We start from the raw sequence: 16,684 nt of genomic DNA, 5'->3' as shown, positions 1-16,684 counted from the left end.
CTGCATTCAGTAAATCATTTAATCACAATTACACAACGACTGGCAATCAGTTAAACACAAAGGTTTCACAAAGGCAAAAGCTGATAATACAGGAGGTACCCGTTCAGCGAAAGAATGCCAGCTGATTCTTGAGCCATTCTTCTGTCAAGTCATCTGCGTTTCTTGTTTCAAAGACCTGACGGAGAAAAGCAGAGGAAGTCACATTTAAAATCTGAATACTAAGTGAATACATGAATCAAAACGCATCTAAAATTATAAATAAGGATTTGGTCCAGATTAAATAATTGTCTCATTGTAAGGTTATGATTATTAGCTACAGGGTTTTACCTGTCCAAATTTCAGAGATTTCAATTAGCTTGTGTATATGTTTAACATATTAGCTTTCCATCATAGGCTTATCTTTGAAAAGACTATGTAAATGATTTGAAAGAAGACTTAAAATTATATTAAATACATCATTTAGGTCATTTTACAACATGTTATATAATTAACGACAGATCGTAATTACCTTTGTGAGCTCTGCAGCCTGGACCAGTCGATTCTTGCTCCCTGCATACATCATCTGCTGCTCTGGCTTGCACCCTGGTGAAATGAAATGGACATTTTTTTCTAATTATTTAATACTATATACTACTAGACAAAGTATACCTTAAGAAAATGCCACTGTCATTATTACAATACATTTTTTTTTTTTTTTAGATGAGGAGATATCTTCAGGTCAGTTATTCTGTTACAGAGAACTATTGTTTAAGGGAAAGTTTGCTTCTGTTATCTGGTGTGAGTCTGTAGTCGCTTACCCATTGGGCTGGAGAATATGAAACACAGTGGGTAAGACACTCTGCCATCAGTGTGGACATACTTGTAGCTGTAGACAATGAATGTGCTCTGCTGTCAAGGAACTTTTTGTTTCGGGTTTAAGACATAGATATTTGAATTGAGTCGTTTTCACAGTTTCTTTAGAGTTTGCACATGCAGAGAATTTTGTCATTCGGTTAGGATATCTGGGTTGTCGCTCTGGAAGTTCGTCTCTCAACTCATCCAGTGAGATGTTCTGGAAAAAACAGTTAAGGGTGAGTGATAAATCAGAATTAACTGACGTAAAAAATAAAAATAAATAAACCTGACATGCCTCATATTCCTCCTCGAGGATGACCAGTTGTTTTTCCATGTCTATTTTTACTAAGAAATAAGAAGTGTTGTTTAGGGCTTTGGTTTTTCATTTGTTGATATGGGAATATTTTTATGATTTTTAAATTGAAGAGCAGTGTGAGATACTTACTTAGTATGGCCGCATTGGTGGTCTCTTTTCGAAATCTGAACTTTTTCAGTTTATCTTTCAGACTTTCATCCACTTCACACACAACCAGAGAGCTCGACTGCAAAAGTGTGGCAAGAAAAATACCAGTGAAATTGTGTCAGTGTAAGAAATGTGCACTTGTCCTTCAGTTCAAATTCAGCGGACTGGTCTACAGACTAGAAACAGAAATAAGGAAGGATACCCAAATCTCTATCCACCTCGCATGGGTGCATTAAACTTTCATAGAACTATTCTGACATATTGAGGCCAGGAAATGTTTTTGCACCAATATGCAAGAACGTGGTTTCCTGTGCGGAAGATCAAGGGGGATGGTCGACTTGTGTTGCAAGGGTTAAGTAAAAAAAAACATATATATATATACATACATACACACACAGGCATATGAATGACGGTTCAGCAAATCTGGTAAATATCAACAGAAAAGTCAAATCTTTCAAGCAATTGCATCAGTTTCACCTACCATTTTCAGAGGATCCTTCTCCGACTTTGTGTCTTCGGGGTGACGGCGCCTTTCTGAAACAGTTTGCGACAGACTTGACAGCTACTCTCAGGTTGTCATGTGGTTCTCCTAAGATGGTAAGGGGAGGGCGGACGCACTGCCAGAGCATGCACTGTACTGATGCTGCTTCCTCTTTTTACCAGCACAAGATGACACCAGTGTGCAGGCTCAGCTGTGTTTTGTGTAAAAACACTCTCTGTTATATACAGAAAGGAGAAGGCACAGATGGCAAACTTACACATTTTAGTACAGCGACATAAGAGGTGGAAGAGTTACGCGTAATGAATCGAGCGTGACGTTGAGGACATTTAGTCCCACAAAATGATGCTTTCACTTCCCTTTACCACATAGGCGTGGACATCAAACTGAAAACGTACAAATACAGAAAGCGTCTTTAAATCTTTTTAACAAACAATTAATACTTGAAATTAAAAGTCATTGTTCCCTGTTTGTAATAATTTTATTAGAGTATTGAAATACAAGCAGCAAACTATAAAAAAAATGCCATGTCACTGCTTTACATTACGGTTTCATTGTGGAAAGACAACAAATAAGTCACAGTACATTGTGTTATTAAAATGCATCAGACCATATATTAACTGTTTGATCGTGGAAAGCATGGATCATGTGCCTTACAGTTACCCTGCAGTGCATTGTTTTGCAACTTCCCCACTCAAACTGAACATATCTCTAAACTTTAGTCACACTACATGACGTCCATGTACAGGAATCAGCAACTGTGGAGACGCAGGTTTGTTTTCCTGGTGAATACCCTACTTTACACTTAATAAACAACCCACTTCACCAACTGAAAATATAATCACTTAAAGGGCGAATGAATTTACCATTTTACGTGAAAGAGATTTGTTGCCATACTGCTCTCTGCTGGTGAAACGGTTGGATATGTTGCAGTTCTGGACAAAATTATGGAGAATTTTCTTTGCCATTAATTAAAAGTGAGGATTAGCAGCTTTCTTTTTACTGCATTTGGACAAAATTCACAACCACTGTGGTACATGCAATGGATTTGTTTTCAGTATTTTGTAGCTCAGTATCAGTTCGATACAAAAAAATCAATTAACACATTAACTTGTGTCCCTGTTTTATTTATATAGAGTAGTAACAGCTACATCTATGCCACTTGTAAATAAATACACACGTTATTAGGTGCATTCCTCTTTTATTCTCCGTCCTCTGCTAACTACATGAAACACTGCAGACAAAAACACATCATAATACCATTTAAATATAAGATGCATGCTTGTTTTTAATTCCTCCATGTGGTCAACTAACAGTTGTCGAGAGGGCGCCTTCTATTTATGAGACTGTGGGCGGAACAAAACATTACCTACGTCACCACGCACGACGCTGTGTCTACGTACCAACGTCAACTCAAACCCGAAGTAGATTTCTCCAGGCGTACACTCCTTATTTTCTGTATTGCAGTCAACATTTTTGTACATAAATTCTTTAACATAGTATGCTTGAAACTTCAGATGCGTGCTGCTGTAAAGGAATATCCTTAAGGAGTACCACGTATGGGATCGAAATCTACGCTTCTTTCAGCTAAGCTAACGTTACTGCATCTTTTAGCAAAAACTTGCTAGCTAAGAAGCTAGCGCTAGCACTTAGCTCCCCCCCCTGCCCTACCGTCGAGCTAGCTATGCATTAGCACTTTAGCCTAGCTCGCTAACCAGTGACAACTGACAAAGGTAAACAACAAACCTTCCGAGTGAATTTATTGTGAATTGCCTCTCAAGTAACTTTATTTTCCTGTCTTGCTGTAGCCTGTTGTCGATTTAAATCGCGCTTTAACGCCTCTATTTGCACCGTTAAGACTGAAGTGCGAAACGGTGAAAGGGGGGCAGCAACAGCGTCAACGAAAAACAATACAAATCCCGAATCCCTCCTAGCAGACTAGGCCGAGCAAGCTAACTCCGGCTAACCGCTATCTAATGCTTAGCTGCCGGTGTAATGTTCGCCTGTTTTAATTTAGTACACGTCGGAGGGATTAAAACAACTTAACAACTGTTGACTGACCAGAGCTTTTAGCCAGACACTTAGCTGTATACTTATATTTTATAGGTTACAGGTGCTACCGTTTGCTGTGTTGGGAGTAGACAATTTTGACATATATAACTAACATTATCCTTGCTGGTTAGTGATTATGTCTGTAATGCTTTTCCTCAGTAGCGGATAAACTACATTACATCATTAGATGTTGTAAATACACGCCCTCAATTACCTTTATTCGTCGGTTAGCCTGTTTCAGTCTGTGTTTAAATGTATGCGTCGTTATTGACATGTAATCTTGTGGAGAAACACACGTATTTGTGAATGACTTGCGCCTTTATCGTGATGATTTCGCTCAAGCTTCGCGACTAATATTTAACAAGTGATATACAAGTGTATCGGTAAAAGCGTACCTGAGATAACACTCTTTAATTAATTTGTTGTTATGAATATTTATGACATATCATTTTTGTTTTGAACATGAAAGGTGAATTGTGCATTTAAAAGTCCATTCCAGGAGGATTTTATATTCATTGTCACTGCCAAAATCTGTATTGATTGTGCCACAGTCTCGTATTAATGTGCCATGCATCTGCCATCATGAGAAAATTTCACTTTCCTATTGTCAGTTCCGTTTTCACTCAATAAGGTTGATGATCTATCTCCATCGGAAAGAAAACCGTGTCCCCCACATACTGAAAAACTTGGTTACTTGATTACAAACATGAGCTATACAGAAATTAATGAGTTAATCTACTACTCATATATAAATATGTGATTTGGTTCATGGGGAATGCAAAAAAAAAAAAAAAAAGCTAGTTTGCAATCACTTATGCTGAATAAATATTGGATATGTTTTTAAAATGAAAGTATACACGCAGAATTTTTGTCTTGTATGTTTGTTGATTTAATAGGGCACAGATGATGTGTGCCAGAGCGTGCCAGGGCGAAATAGAAAGAAAAAGCTGATCACGCCTTTCCTTTTTGTGTCATTGCGTACCTCAGCTGACACACACACTTTCAGCTCAAGACATCTCCTCAAACATCCACACGGCATCCCTGTCTGCAATTCCTCCTGCACCTGAACCATGTGAGGGCCCCTCGGTCCAGTCTGAGGGGATCCCAGGACTGTTGAAAATACAACCCCGCTGTGCGGGGCTGGACTCATCCTGTCTGTGTCTGAGAGAGCAGCCTTTCCAGTAGCCCCCTCCCTCTCCCCACGTTCCTGTTCTCCTCACCGAGGAGACACGCCATGATGTTCCGAGACCAGGTAGGTATCCTCACAGATTGGTTCAAAGGATGGAATGAGTGTGAGCAGACGGTGGCGCTGTTGTCCCTCCTGAAGAGGGTTTCCCGCACCCAGGCTCGCTTCCTACACATCTGCCTTGAACACTGGCTGGCAGACTGCACCGAAATCCACATCCTAGAAGCTGAGGCCAACAATGCAGGTAGCTGAGTGATGTGTCATCATGTATTACTGATTATTTCTTATTACTGAACAGAGATAGTCTATAGTATTAGTTCCTTTTCTGACATTAAAGTAGGCTTATGTAAAATAATTAACCACTGTTAATATTCCCTTTGTTCTTTGTCATTAGCAATTGTCAGCCAGTGGCATCAGGAGCCAAAAGAGAAAGTGGTGTCCTTGCTGTTGTCCCATCTGCCTCTGCTGCAGCCGCGTAATAGCGAGGCCAAATGTGAATACATGAACCTACTGCAGAAGGTGTTGAGTCACACTATTGAGAGTAGTCTGTTTGTGGAAGAAAGCAGACAGCTGCTCTCCTACGCACTCATCCACCCTGCCACCACACTGGATGACCGCACCTCTTTGGCCATGTGGCTAAATCACCTGGAGGAGCACCTTTCCAGTGGCTATGCACCCCGGGCTCCATCCAGCCCGTACCACCCACGGCAGGGCTCGGATGAATGGCCAAGCTCTGCTGAGGCGCTGGACCCTGGCCATGCTTGGCATGACAAGTCCTCTTCATCCAGCACGTCTCCAGCGGGCCAGAATGGACACATGCCTTTCCCAGGTGGGATGTCCTCACCTATTAACAGCAATAATACAGGTAATGTTTCTCAGTCATCTTGTATTTCTCATAGGCTTGGTCATAGTTTGGTAGGAGCATTGTGGCCCGTTCTGAAAACAGTGCGCTTTTATGTAGAATTAATAGTTTTCTATGTTTTTTCTACTTTTAGTTTTCTTATTAATGCAGTTATTTCCAGTTTTTTCTTATCCATGGATTGTTTCCTTTGCCAGGTCTGGGTGGGCAGATGCAGCCCAGCCCTTTGAAGAAGTCCATGTCCATTATTCCTTCCAGTCCCCAGGCTTGTGGCACTGAGTGGGTGTGCCAGGATGATACAGGGGGTCGACAGAACTTCATGCCAACAGACCACGCGCCCCTTTCACCCCAGAGCAGTGTAGCCTCTTCGGGCAGTGAGCAGACAGAAGAGCAGGGATCAGCTCGCAACACCTTCCAGGAAGATGGCAGCGGCATGAAAGGTCAGAGTTTATTACCTAACCCGGCCGAGGGCGCTTCTTGCATTTGGCTCTGGAAAAAGCCGTGCACAGCCAACAGCTGTAGTGATATAAGCCAACGTGTAACATGACTTTCTGGTCCCTCTGCTCTAGATGTTCCTGCCTGGTTGAAGAGTCTCCGCCTTCATAAATATGCATCGCTTTTCTCCCAGATGACCTACGAGGAGATGATGATTCTCACGGAGCAACACCTGGAGTCACAGGTTTTTAAGTTTTCCTTTTTACGTACGATGGGGCCAGAATTGGATTATTCTGCGCTCCTTATCAATTGTGAACATTATTGTCCTCAGACCTGATGATACATCTCTTCTCAATGAGGCATGAAATTAAACAACGCACCCTACAGTTATATTGAGCCAGTCACACATACAAATGGTGCGATTTTGCGTCTGCCCCTTGGCTTTAATGAAACAGATGGTGATTAGGTTTGTTATTTAGTAAGTTTATAAATTCCCCAGTGTGCCCACAAGAGAAAACTCGCCTGCTTCTAATGCCATCTTGTTGTGTTCTGTCTCTCCTCTTTAGAACGTCACTAAAGGAGCGCGGCATAAGATTGCCTTGAGTATCCAGAAACTGCGAGAGAGGCAGAGTGTACTCAAGTCTTTAGAAAAGGTAATTCAGATGGGATGACGTTCTTTCCTTGCTATAAAAATTACAAGCAACTGTGTTGATGAATCTATATTCGTGCTGATCAGAACCACACTTGAGTATGCACTTGGTGATGATCACATGACACTTGATTTAGCTCCATTGGGAAATTCCCGTTCTGCTTGTTGGCATAGAAACAAACTGCGCAGGGCTAGGAGGGAACCGGTTACTTTCTCTGAGATATTTCAATAGAGCAAATGTTTAATAAAGCTGTTTAAATTCAGCCTGGAAATCTTTCCCTTCACTCACAACATCAACCTTAATTCAGAAAAAAAAAAAATAATCTACTTTTCTGAAAAGCTTTTCCAGCGTGTGAATTTGATTTTGTCACCACTCAGGATATTTTGGAAGGTGGAAACCTGCGTAATGCCCTCCAGGAGCTTCAGCAGATCATCATCACCCCCATTAAGGCCTACAGTCCACCCAGTGCAGCACAGCCTGCCTCGGACACCACCTCCTCCCCTTCGGAAGCCACAAAAACAGGAGCAGATAAAGAGCCGGCCTCAGAGGGCTTCCAGTCCCACAACCCACCTCCCTGTGACGGAGACTCCTCAGTCACACCCATATCGGATGGCGACATTGCTGGACAGTTCACCCGTGTCATGGGCAAAGGTGAGATTATGATCTGGATATTCCCCTTACGTTGGCACTGATTGTCAGTATTCAAAATAAAATGCAAACATACTTTATAAATTACTTTTCATACAGCCATATTAGCACACGTGTTAATATTAATAAGGAGATCTTCTGTCTTGAGTTATATAAATGTTGTCCACATTCAAATGTACTCTGTGGACATGAATAAGTAAACCCTGTCTTTTTTTGTCTCAGTGTGCACTCAGCTGCTGGTGTCGAGGCCCGACGAAGAAAATATCAGCTGTTACCTTCAACTAATAGAGAAGTGTCTGACACATGAGGTGAGAAGCTGATAAGTTTTTTTTTAATTTGCTCAGTTTATTAAACCCATTTGTGTGTGAAACGTTGTAAATGCACCAAAGACTAATTTCTGTAAACAGGTGCAGTTTTATTCTTGAAATGAAGATTTAATCGTCCCTTTGCGTTTTAAAAAAAAAATCACAAATTCCAGAAGCATCTCCAGAAACTGTGTTTAATGCTTTTTGAACATTTGATTCCTTTTTCTCTTTTTTTTTTTAAATCTCCTGCTGTCTTTTTCTTCTGTCTGTCAGGCGTTCACAGAAACTCACAAGAAAAGGCTGGTCTCCTGGAAGCAGCAGGTCCTCAAACTGCTCCGCCTGTTCCCTCGGAAAGCTATGCTGGACATGCCTGTTTACCGACAGAAAGGGTGAGACTACTGGCCTTCTTTTACCTTTGATCTCCCTCTTTAGCAGGGGAGACGTCACACCAGCTGAATGTAACATGTCCCTGCACTCATCCCTTCTGTCTCGCTGTTGCTTTGATTCTCCTTCCCTGTTCTCTTTCAGTCTCTCCTCCCCTAAAAAATCATGAGTATCATTTCATTTGAAATAGCTCCAGGACCTGAACTTGCAGTTCTCAGAACTGACATTGATTTGTAATGCTGTGTTACTTTTTTTTGTTTGTTTTGTTACTCCAGCTGGACCTATGGGTCCAACTCCCTCCCCACAGCAGGCTCTGTGAGTGGAGGGGTAGGGCGGCGAGGCCAAAGGCAGTTCCAAATGACCCCTCGTGGGCTCCCAGCTGGGCGCGTGTGTCTTCCTGGTGGGATCGGGGGAGCATCTCCTCGCCACACACTCACTAATCCTGCGTTGGCAGGCCAGGGCAGACAAGTAAGTGTTTCTGTCAGTGGATGGAAATGAACCTTTAGACAGAGTTGATTGTCAAAAAAATTATTGTTTTAGTTTAATTATATTTTGTAGTAGTTGAATAAATTGTCATTTTTGTATTAAAGAATGCCGGACCACGCTAGTTCAGTCAATACACACCTGACTGTACAAGGGATTTGGCATCCTCTATTTATATGATTAGAGAGATTTTATTCAAAAAAAGTTAATCAAACCTTTCCAGCCTGCCTGGTTAATTGGCATTTGTGTAATGAGAACTTGTGTTTTCCTCTGTAGAACCTGTGGTTTGCCAACCCTGGGGGCAGTAACAGCATGCCAAGTCAGAGTCGCAGCTCTGTGCAGCGGACACACTCACTCCCTGTCCACACTTCCCCACAAACCATGCTCATGTTCCAGCAGCAAGGTATCGTGCGCAGTCAAATCTCTTTTACTTTTCATTAATGTGGACATATGTTTTCACCCGAAGTCTATTCTTATCCTTGTTAACATGTTCTCTGCCAGCTATCTCACTTCCCTTAATTTCCTGCCTACATTCAACACATTTAGTGTTACCTACATGTTTCTTATCTTGGGCTTTATTAATTGTTAAAGTAAAATGAACCCTTTGAAGCTTAATTGAAAAAAATAGTTAATGGAATTCAGGTTATTTAGAAGTGGTGAATTTAGCAGACTTGCAAAACAAATTGTGTTTAGAAAAAAAAATAGCTATGAATTTGGTCGAATGCCAGAATAGAGAGCTGCTTTCGCTCTGTGCCAAGGACAGAATAACAAGACAGCTTAGCAGCAGGTTGCGGTAAATAATCTGTCGCCTTGTACAATATACGTAACCTTTTGGTCACCTCGTCTTGTGTGCCAGATGCCACACACAAACATTGCCAATTCACTTGTGGCGTGTAGACCATGTTTAAAGAGAGCTGGAATAGGTCAACAGAGCATTTGGTTTGAAAGACAAATAGTCCTAACATTACAGACATACAAACCCAGCGTGGTTGCCATGTCTGCAGGTACGGGCACTGGCTGGATCGCATTTTTAACGGATCAGTTGCATTGATATTTCATTCCAAACTAAAACCTAGAAACCATCACAAGATCTCAGGCCGTATTTCCTAATTTGCATTTCTCCACGTGGAAATCTCCCTAACCGCTTTAAACCCGATGTGTTAGCCATCTTTATGTGCAGAAATCTGTAATAAAGTTACCTCACACACAATGTGTTTCAAGACAAAAATAATATTACTAACTCAATTGTCTTCTGCCCTCTCAGTCCTGCTAGTCTTGGTTGTATTTTCCAGTTTATCTTTGGGGTCTTGAACAAGGTCTCCAACGTACCTCTGTCTAAATGAGGAATAACACTTCGGTGCATTTTAAGGCGAACACACATAGACTCCCTCTGGGATGGCGTCAGCGGCGGTATCCAACAGAAACTGCCCATGCAGAATGATTCCTAAGAAAGCAATTTCAGCATTTCTGGACGGGCCCTGTCCCATATACTCTTGGTGTGGCTAATGCAAGTCTGTGGCCTTGAGTCGTCCCTGCTGGTGTCCTGCTGTCTCCACTACAGAAAATGAAACCATGGATTTCTTCCTGTACTGTACTGTCTTCCATAACAGTTAGTATAATGGACTTATTGTATCCCTAATTCAGATAAACATAAGTTGGATACTGCTCTTTTAAGAAGGCTACGGTTTGTGAATATTTTTGCTGCACTGTTGATCTTATCCATTCAGTGCCTTCCTATTTAATGCCTGCGTGAGATTGAACAGCTGGGAAAACACTGGTGTTCTGACTCTGATATCAAGTTGGTTTGTTTATTGCATTTTTATTTATTTATTTATTTTTAAACTTCCAGCTACTAGTGCTGACACATCTCAGTTCTGAGGCTCATGGTTGGGTACTTTTGGCAGACTACAAGGGTCAGCATGGGCACCCAGACTTGTCTGCCCCCGCAAAACAAACTGCGATGCACTGTGTGTTTTGACGCCTTTAAATTACCACCGGCATGAAGTTTTTTTTCCGCAGTTTGAGCTACAGTCTTTTGGATCAGAGCAGCTTTTTCTCTCCACATGCATCATTGGGCTTTGGACGCTAGTCATCTTACCATGACAACTTCGCCTTTGGCAAAGTCGCACAAAACCTTTCACATTTATAGGATGACAGTATCTTCAGTTGCTGCCCAATATGTCCCTGAAAGGTGAAATGATAATGAGACATTTGGAGTTATCCACTAGACCAGTGGTTATGACCAGCTGATCGGTGAACATGAAAGTAGACAAAACTAGGCATGATACTGGAGAGATTCTCCTTGAATGATCTCTGATAACTTTATTCTATTCCCTAAAAAGTAGTTTCTCAGTAAAGAGACAAAACAGTAGTATCACAACACTTTATTCTTCTTTGTACTCTCAGGGATCCTCTTTGAAGCTGTCTTGCATCACTGTCTTGCAGCTGAGTATGCTGATGGTTCAAATACAAAGCCTGAATGGTCATAATGGGCCTGTGTACTGAAGCTCCTACTCAGACAGTCAGAGCAGTATTGCATATCATTTTTGCATCCACTTCATATAGATTGCTGTTTGCACCAGAGACCAGAATACATTTCAAGTACATCTCGATTGACCAACTGTGATCACATTTTGTTTTGTGTGCAGCTGGAATGTAAGCAGCAATCTCATAACTAACCGTATAAGTAGGACAGGGGATTGTAGAGGCAATTGGGTACCTCACCTCAGTAAAAAGGGTCTTTTCACAGGGCTGTTCTGAAAGGGCCAATACCGCCTTACAGTTGTTTTAAGAATTGCTCATCCAAACAGTTTCACAGGTGACACGGTGCATCCTTGGATTTGTACTCTGCGGCTCTCATTGTGCCGTAGCCTGAGGAGAAAAACTAATGCGAACTGAACAAGCCACTGCTAAATAATCAAACAGAAACTAGATTTCTATTAGTCGCTTGCTGGGACATAACCATTGTGGCAATTAGGTAATAGTGGGACGGCTGATATTTACTCAGTATAGCAGATATCATCTAAAAGTACTTAACGTTATGTGGTAATAAGTTGGTGTAAAGGGTTTAAGACTGGAATGAGCCCAGTTAATAAGCTGCTGGATGAACACACACTAGTAGACGACACTAGTAGACCTTCCACTTAGCTTAGGAGGGAGGCCCAGTTAGGGAGGGTTCCTACAAAGATATAATTACAAATCGTCCATTGGTAGTTTCAGAGGGAGGGGTTGTGGTCACTGCAGTTGGCGCATTTTGAGACATTGCTGTGGAGGAAAGTTAGCCAGCCCTCAGGGGGGCCCCTCAACGGCGTGGGGCCTCATGCGGTCGCTTGTCTAACTGTTGTGAAAGCGTAACGGAAAGCAGCTTTTTACCAAAATAGGAGTACCACTCGTACAAATGACTTAAAAGGTGACACCAAGTTTGAAGTATATTGGATGTAGAGTTGCTGAGAAAGGCTGTTTACTGTAAACCGTACTAACCGTACAAACTACTCGCACCTGTTACATGAAGTAGCTTCATCGTAATTAGTTTGTTTGAATAACAGAACTACCCAACACATTTAGTGTCAGTCTGCTAATTCTCATATCAGGCCACTGATTTAGCTAAACCTTACATTAATTATTTTTAAGCCCGAAAAGTATACTTTTGTCTTGATATTCAAAGTAAAAATGCTAAATTAATTTCATTTGAACATTATCTACTACTACTATTTATTTATTTTAAAACATTTAGTGTGAAAAAGGTAATCCTCGTTGGATTATAACCCCTGATGTTTCTGTGAACTGACAGTTTTTCTTACTTTTCCTCAGAATGCCAAGTTCCAGGTGCTGACCTGGAGATCAACCCCACGCTGGAGTCACTGTGCCTCAGTATGACAGAGCATGCCTTAGGGGGTAAGTGTCCTCAGCAGCTCGGTGGAGCTAAAAGCTCTCTACTAACTAGGCCACAGACTGGAAACCCTCACGCAACTAGACAATATCAAGACAGCGAGAGAAAGGATTAAATGAACCGACTGTTCGTCAGGCAATGCTACACGTACGACTGCGTTCACACTCAGTTTCCCCTATTCAAACAGGGAGGATGAGTTTTATCATGTATATTTAATTGGGTATATTTGTGTTTTAATTATTAATAACATTTGAATTATGCAGTATGGTCTAGTTGCCGTTAGATTCCACAAGTTTGAGGCTCGCTAGCTCTGTATTATTTTACTGTCTCATGAATTAAACAGTATATATACTTGAATGAATTTTGGATACAATTTGGGGATTTATTTTCCTTTCTTTGCCAAACACATGTAAGGTTATTAGTTGTATATAAAAATACTATCCTACTTTGGCTAATTTTCTTGCTGTCTAATGGATACATGTTATTAAGGCATGTCTACAAAACAGTTGTTTCTTTATTGATGTAAACATACTAAAACTAAAGATCAGATTTGGCCCTTCATTATTTTATTTCATAGAAGAAGAACAAAAACTTAGGGCTTTCCAGATAATTACTGTCTGGACTGTATTTACTTTCATTCAGCAGCTAGGTGTATTTCCCCAGCTTGTGGAAGGAGCGCTTACCTCTCCAGAATTACGTCTATAAACATAACATATGTCAGCTTCAGTGGCTGGAATATCATAAAAATGTGTGAAAGGCATGCAAAGAATGTATAGATGTAAAGAACTTGTGGACGCATGAAAAAGCATCAGTAAGTTTTTATGCCCCTGCAAATGAGAAAAGGCTCCATCAGTGAACATACTGTGTTTAATAATGAGGTGTGTCGTATGCAATTGATTTTATGATCGTAAACGTCTTGTACCATTCTTATTTCCGCTCTCCCTCTCAGATGGAACAGACCGGACATCAACAATATGAACAGAAGAAAGGAAAAAAATACACTTCAGTTGAGGCCTGTTCAGTTCCTCATCACCCAGCACAAAGATATACGTATGCTTCAGAAAACCAGACAAAGCAGTCACTACAAAATGACAAAAAAACTGTGTATATGTTCTCTAATATTTTTGTACTTTATTATATACAACTAAGTTTATTAAAAATGGAATACAGATGATTATTATATTGCAGGACAGAGAAAACAAAAAGGTTAACTGTGCCAGCTGCTCCATGTCACCTGCAGGACTGTGGCATGATGTGCAGCGGCTCAGTTTGCCGTGGTGAGAGAAAAACAGTAGATTGGTGCTGTCTTAAAGGGGTTCTGCCCTGTGAGTTACTCTTCTTTTCCTTCTGCCTTGGAGCAGGGCTTTTTATCCAAAACAAACTGACAGCCCCCCCCCCCCCCCCACGCAGAGTAATGCGTAGATTGAGAAATTTTTTCCAGCTAGAAGTAAGGCACTTTTAAAGTATCTTTATTAGGCACTAAACTATTAGTGGCCCAAAGGATACAGTCACTGAGGTTCCACAGGTAGACAGGTGTTGATATACAGAAACGAGTACACTTCCAATCCAACTTGGTGTTTCTGTAACCAGTTCTAGTCAGGGCTTGTGTTGGTTGAAACTTGGACAGCTTTCCTTTGGTTCTCATTGGCCTCTCTGGAGAACATGTGTTTGTGGCAGAGGCAGTAAAGGGAGAACCAAAAAAGGTTGAGAGACAGCGTGTAGTTTAACCGTAGGAATACCTTTGGTCTTGGTTGTTGTTTTTTTTTTCCTGAACACATAGTCAAAGTAGAAGTGACTGTCCTCCTCTAAACTTCTACAAAGCCAAAGAGAAGGGTTGTGCGATTTAAGAAAGTTACTTGTAGTGAAATGCAACAGAATGGTATAATTTTTTTTTTTTTTTTTTTTTTTTTTTTTTTTAAAAGAACAGCGGCTTAAAAAATTTACGCCAGCTGCAATTTGTCTCTGTTATTTTATGCCCTACTACATAAATGATGATGAATCTCATTTTGTGCCGAGGATTCCCCAGAGGGGTGAGTAAAGGCTGGTGAGGTTTGTAATGTGTGAGAGCTGATTTGATATTGAATTGATAAAAGCGAGGGTGGCAGAGTATTTTCAATTTACACTCTAATGCCGGGTGAGAAAACTAAATGAAACCCATCTCAGCCCTCTGGCCCCTTTATGATTGGCTTTGGAGAATGAAGCCTGATCTTGTAATAAATGCTCTGGAGCGCAGCGCCTCACCCTCGCAGTGCCCTCTTCCTCAAACGGCCAATGTGATGATTTGATGAATCATACTTTTCAAGGTGCTTGACGATGTCCATATTTTTCTGTTTGTGTCTCAAAGTGTGTTTCAGTCTCAGAACCCTAACATTATCACCTGGTATCAGTGTTGAATCAAAAACTGTCTTATACAGCCTCTGTCTTTGAATGTGGCAGAGCCGGAGGTGCATGTATGTGTAATATGGTCTTAACTTTTGGATCACTTTTGGTTGCATCATAAGGCAGGGATAACCATTCACATATTATTTCAGCAGAGCCATAGGAGGTCTGTCTAGTAAAGATGGTTATTTACAGATATCTTTTCCAATTGTATTTTTTACTCTCCCTTGATATTGATAACTTATGCTTATTTTCTATAATCGCATGTTTTGCCACACTAATACAGCACTGTTGTAGATAGAGGACATGGTGGTTGATGGCGCCCGGTGTCACCAACGACTAGAGAGCAGAAAATCTTGCAACTAATGTTGTATGTTTATATCGCCTAAATGTCACTGTTTACATCTCTCTGGGATTATGCCCAATTCATGTTATGTGATGTCATGAATAATCCACTGTCTCACTATGTAACACATTAAAGAACTGAAGCCTTCTCACACGTGAGCCGGCTGGGTAGAAGCCAGAAACAGAAGTCTTCTACCCCCTAATACATGGACTCCATATGAGTCTCAGTAGTGTTTTGTTTTGTTTTGTTTTTCCCCCCCAAACGATACCTGTATGAGGCATTTAACGCCTGCTTTTTTTGGTCGTGCAGTGACGAGAAAGAATTGCTTCTCTGGCCTTGTGATTAAACCGTTAGCTGTCATGTCCTGATGAACTGTTCATGTGGTGCCTGAAATGCTCAGCTCCAGCATCCTCAAAATGTTTGTTTTAATAATGGTCTTGAGAAGTATTCTAGTCATGGATTTCTTCAGAGCAGGCTCTTGGATAGATCTGACTTAGTAAAAGCATCACACTCATGCCCGCAGAGGACTTACCAATGTTGGCTTTAAGACTCAGCTATCTTATTTTTTAACTCTTCACTATACTGTGTATCAACTGTGTTATGTGACAAATGGCTCAGATTATCCTTTTCATGGCCTCTGTTGCTCTGGACAGCCTAATTATGACTCCAAGTAGACACAGAGGTACAATGCAGCAGACTTCTGCAAGTGTGTGTTCACAGTGACGATGCAGCAGGGGATGACAATGCTTATCTGAGCCACAAATGATGTGATTATGAGTAAACAGAACACTAATAACAGGCCAAGGAATATGTTTACTCCATGTTTACATTCCAATGATGCATGAAATGAGTTGGGAAATGGACTTCATAAGTTCAGCCTGGTGTATTGTAACATACCAAGCATCCACTAGGAGGTACAGAGCCTGTGTCATATGGAGACGTCTACCAAGTGGTCCTGAGATCATGTTAATGTCCCTGCCAGGCTTAACTATTGAATTAATGCAGCCAGCTGTAGGCTACACTGCACATATACGTGTCTTGTACAATTTATATTTAATTCTAATAACCCCCCACCCCTCCCAGACATTTTCTAATATTTTATGAACCTTTTGCATCACATGCTTACACTCTACTTTTTTACTGTCACTCATATGTGTGAATGGTCTGAATTGCAACATCCCGTCGGATCATTGACAGTCCAAATAAAGAGGTTCAGTTCTTTTGCAACTTCACTTGTGCTTTGTTTGTGACTATTTAATACATCGCTTATAA

At 41.0% G+C, this 16,684-nt stretch overlaps 2 protein-coding genes across 2 annotated transcripts; one reads left to right on the top strand and one right to left on the bottom strand.

The window, feature by feature from the left end:
* Positions 1-5: 5 nt before the first annotated feature.
* Positions 6-2,083, bottom strand: gmfg (glia maturation factor, gamma). The gene is made up of 7 exons (XM_084559117.1): positions 1,779-2,083; positions 1,280-1,376; positions 1,130-1,179; positions 1,002-1,051; positions 798-880; positions 509-582; positions 6-175 (listed from the first exon to the last, which is right to left on the bottom strand). The coding sequence occupies exons 1-7, from the start codon at positions 1,779-1,781 to the stop codon at positions 104-106; spliced, it is 429 nt and encodes a 142-aa protein (XP_084415243.1). The 5' UTR covers positions 1,782-2,083; the 3' UTR covers positions 6-103.
* A 921-nt stretch (positions 2,084-3,004) lies between these two features.
* On the top strand, positions 3,005-16,639 carry samd4b (sterile alpha motif domain containing 4B). Its single transcript, XM_084558408.1, has 13 exons — positions 3,005-3,529; positions 4,836-5,278; positions 5,429-5,899; positions 6,091-6,333; positions 6,463-6,572; positions 6,895-6,981; positions 7,356-7,629; positions 7,849-7,934; positions 8,205-8,320; positions 8,591-8,783; positions 9,075-9,201; positions 12,609-12,692; positions 13,637-16,639. Exons 2-13 carry the CDS (start codon positions 5,083-5,085, stop codon positions 13,663-13,665), a joined length of 2,016 nt encoding a protein of 671 aa, XP_084414534.1. The 5' UTR covers positions 3,005-3,529; positions 4,836-5,082; the 3' UTR covers positions 13,666-16,639.
* Positions 16,640-16,684: the final 45 nt, after the last annotated feature.

Source organism: Chelon labrosus, assembly GCF_963514085.1.
Source record: "Chelon labrosus genome assembly, chromosome: 13".
NCBI lineage: Eukaryota > Metazoa > Chordata > Actinopteri > Mugiliformes > Mugilidae > Chelon > Chelon labrosus.
This window is presented reverse-complemented; position numbering and strand designations above follow the sequence as displayed.

Excerpts from the sequence above, each read along its gene's own strand:
- gmfg (XM_084559117.1), bottom strand. Across the intron at positions 1,180-1,279 it reads CACCAATGCGGCCATACTAA|TAAAAATAGACATGGAAAAA; the intron begins GTAAGTATCTCA and ends CTTATTTCTTAG. Across the intron at positions 881-1,001 it reads CTTCCAGAGCGACAACCCAG|ATTCATTGTCTACAGCTACA; the intron begins ATATCCTAACCG and ends ACAGCAGAGCAC.
- samd4b (XM_084558408.1), top strand. The coding sequence starts at position 5,083 with ATGATGTTCCGAGACCAGGTAGGTATCCTCACAGATTGGTTCAAAGGA. Across the intron at positions 6,982-7,355 it reads TACTCAAGTCTTTAGAAAAG|GATATTTTGGAAGGTGGAAA; the intron begins GTAATTCAGATG and ends GTCACCACTCAG. Across the intron at positions 12,693-13,636 it reads GACAGAGCATGCCTTAGGGG|ATGGAACAGACCGGACATCA; the intron begins GTAAGTGTCCTC and ends TCTCCCTCTCAG.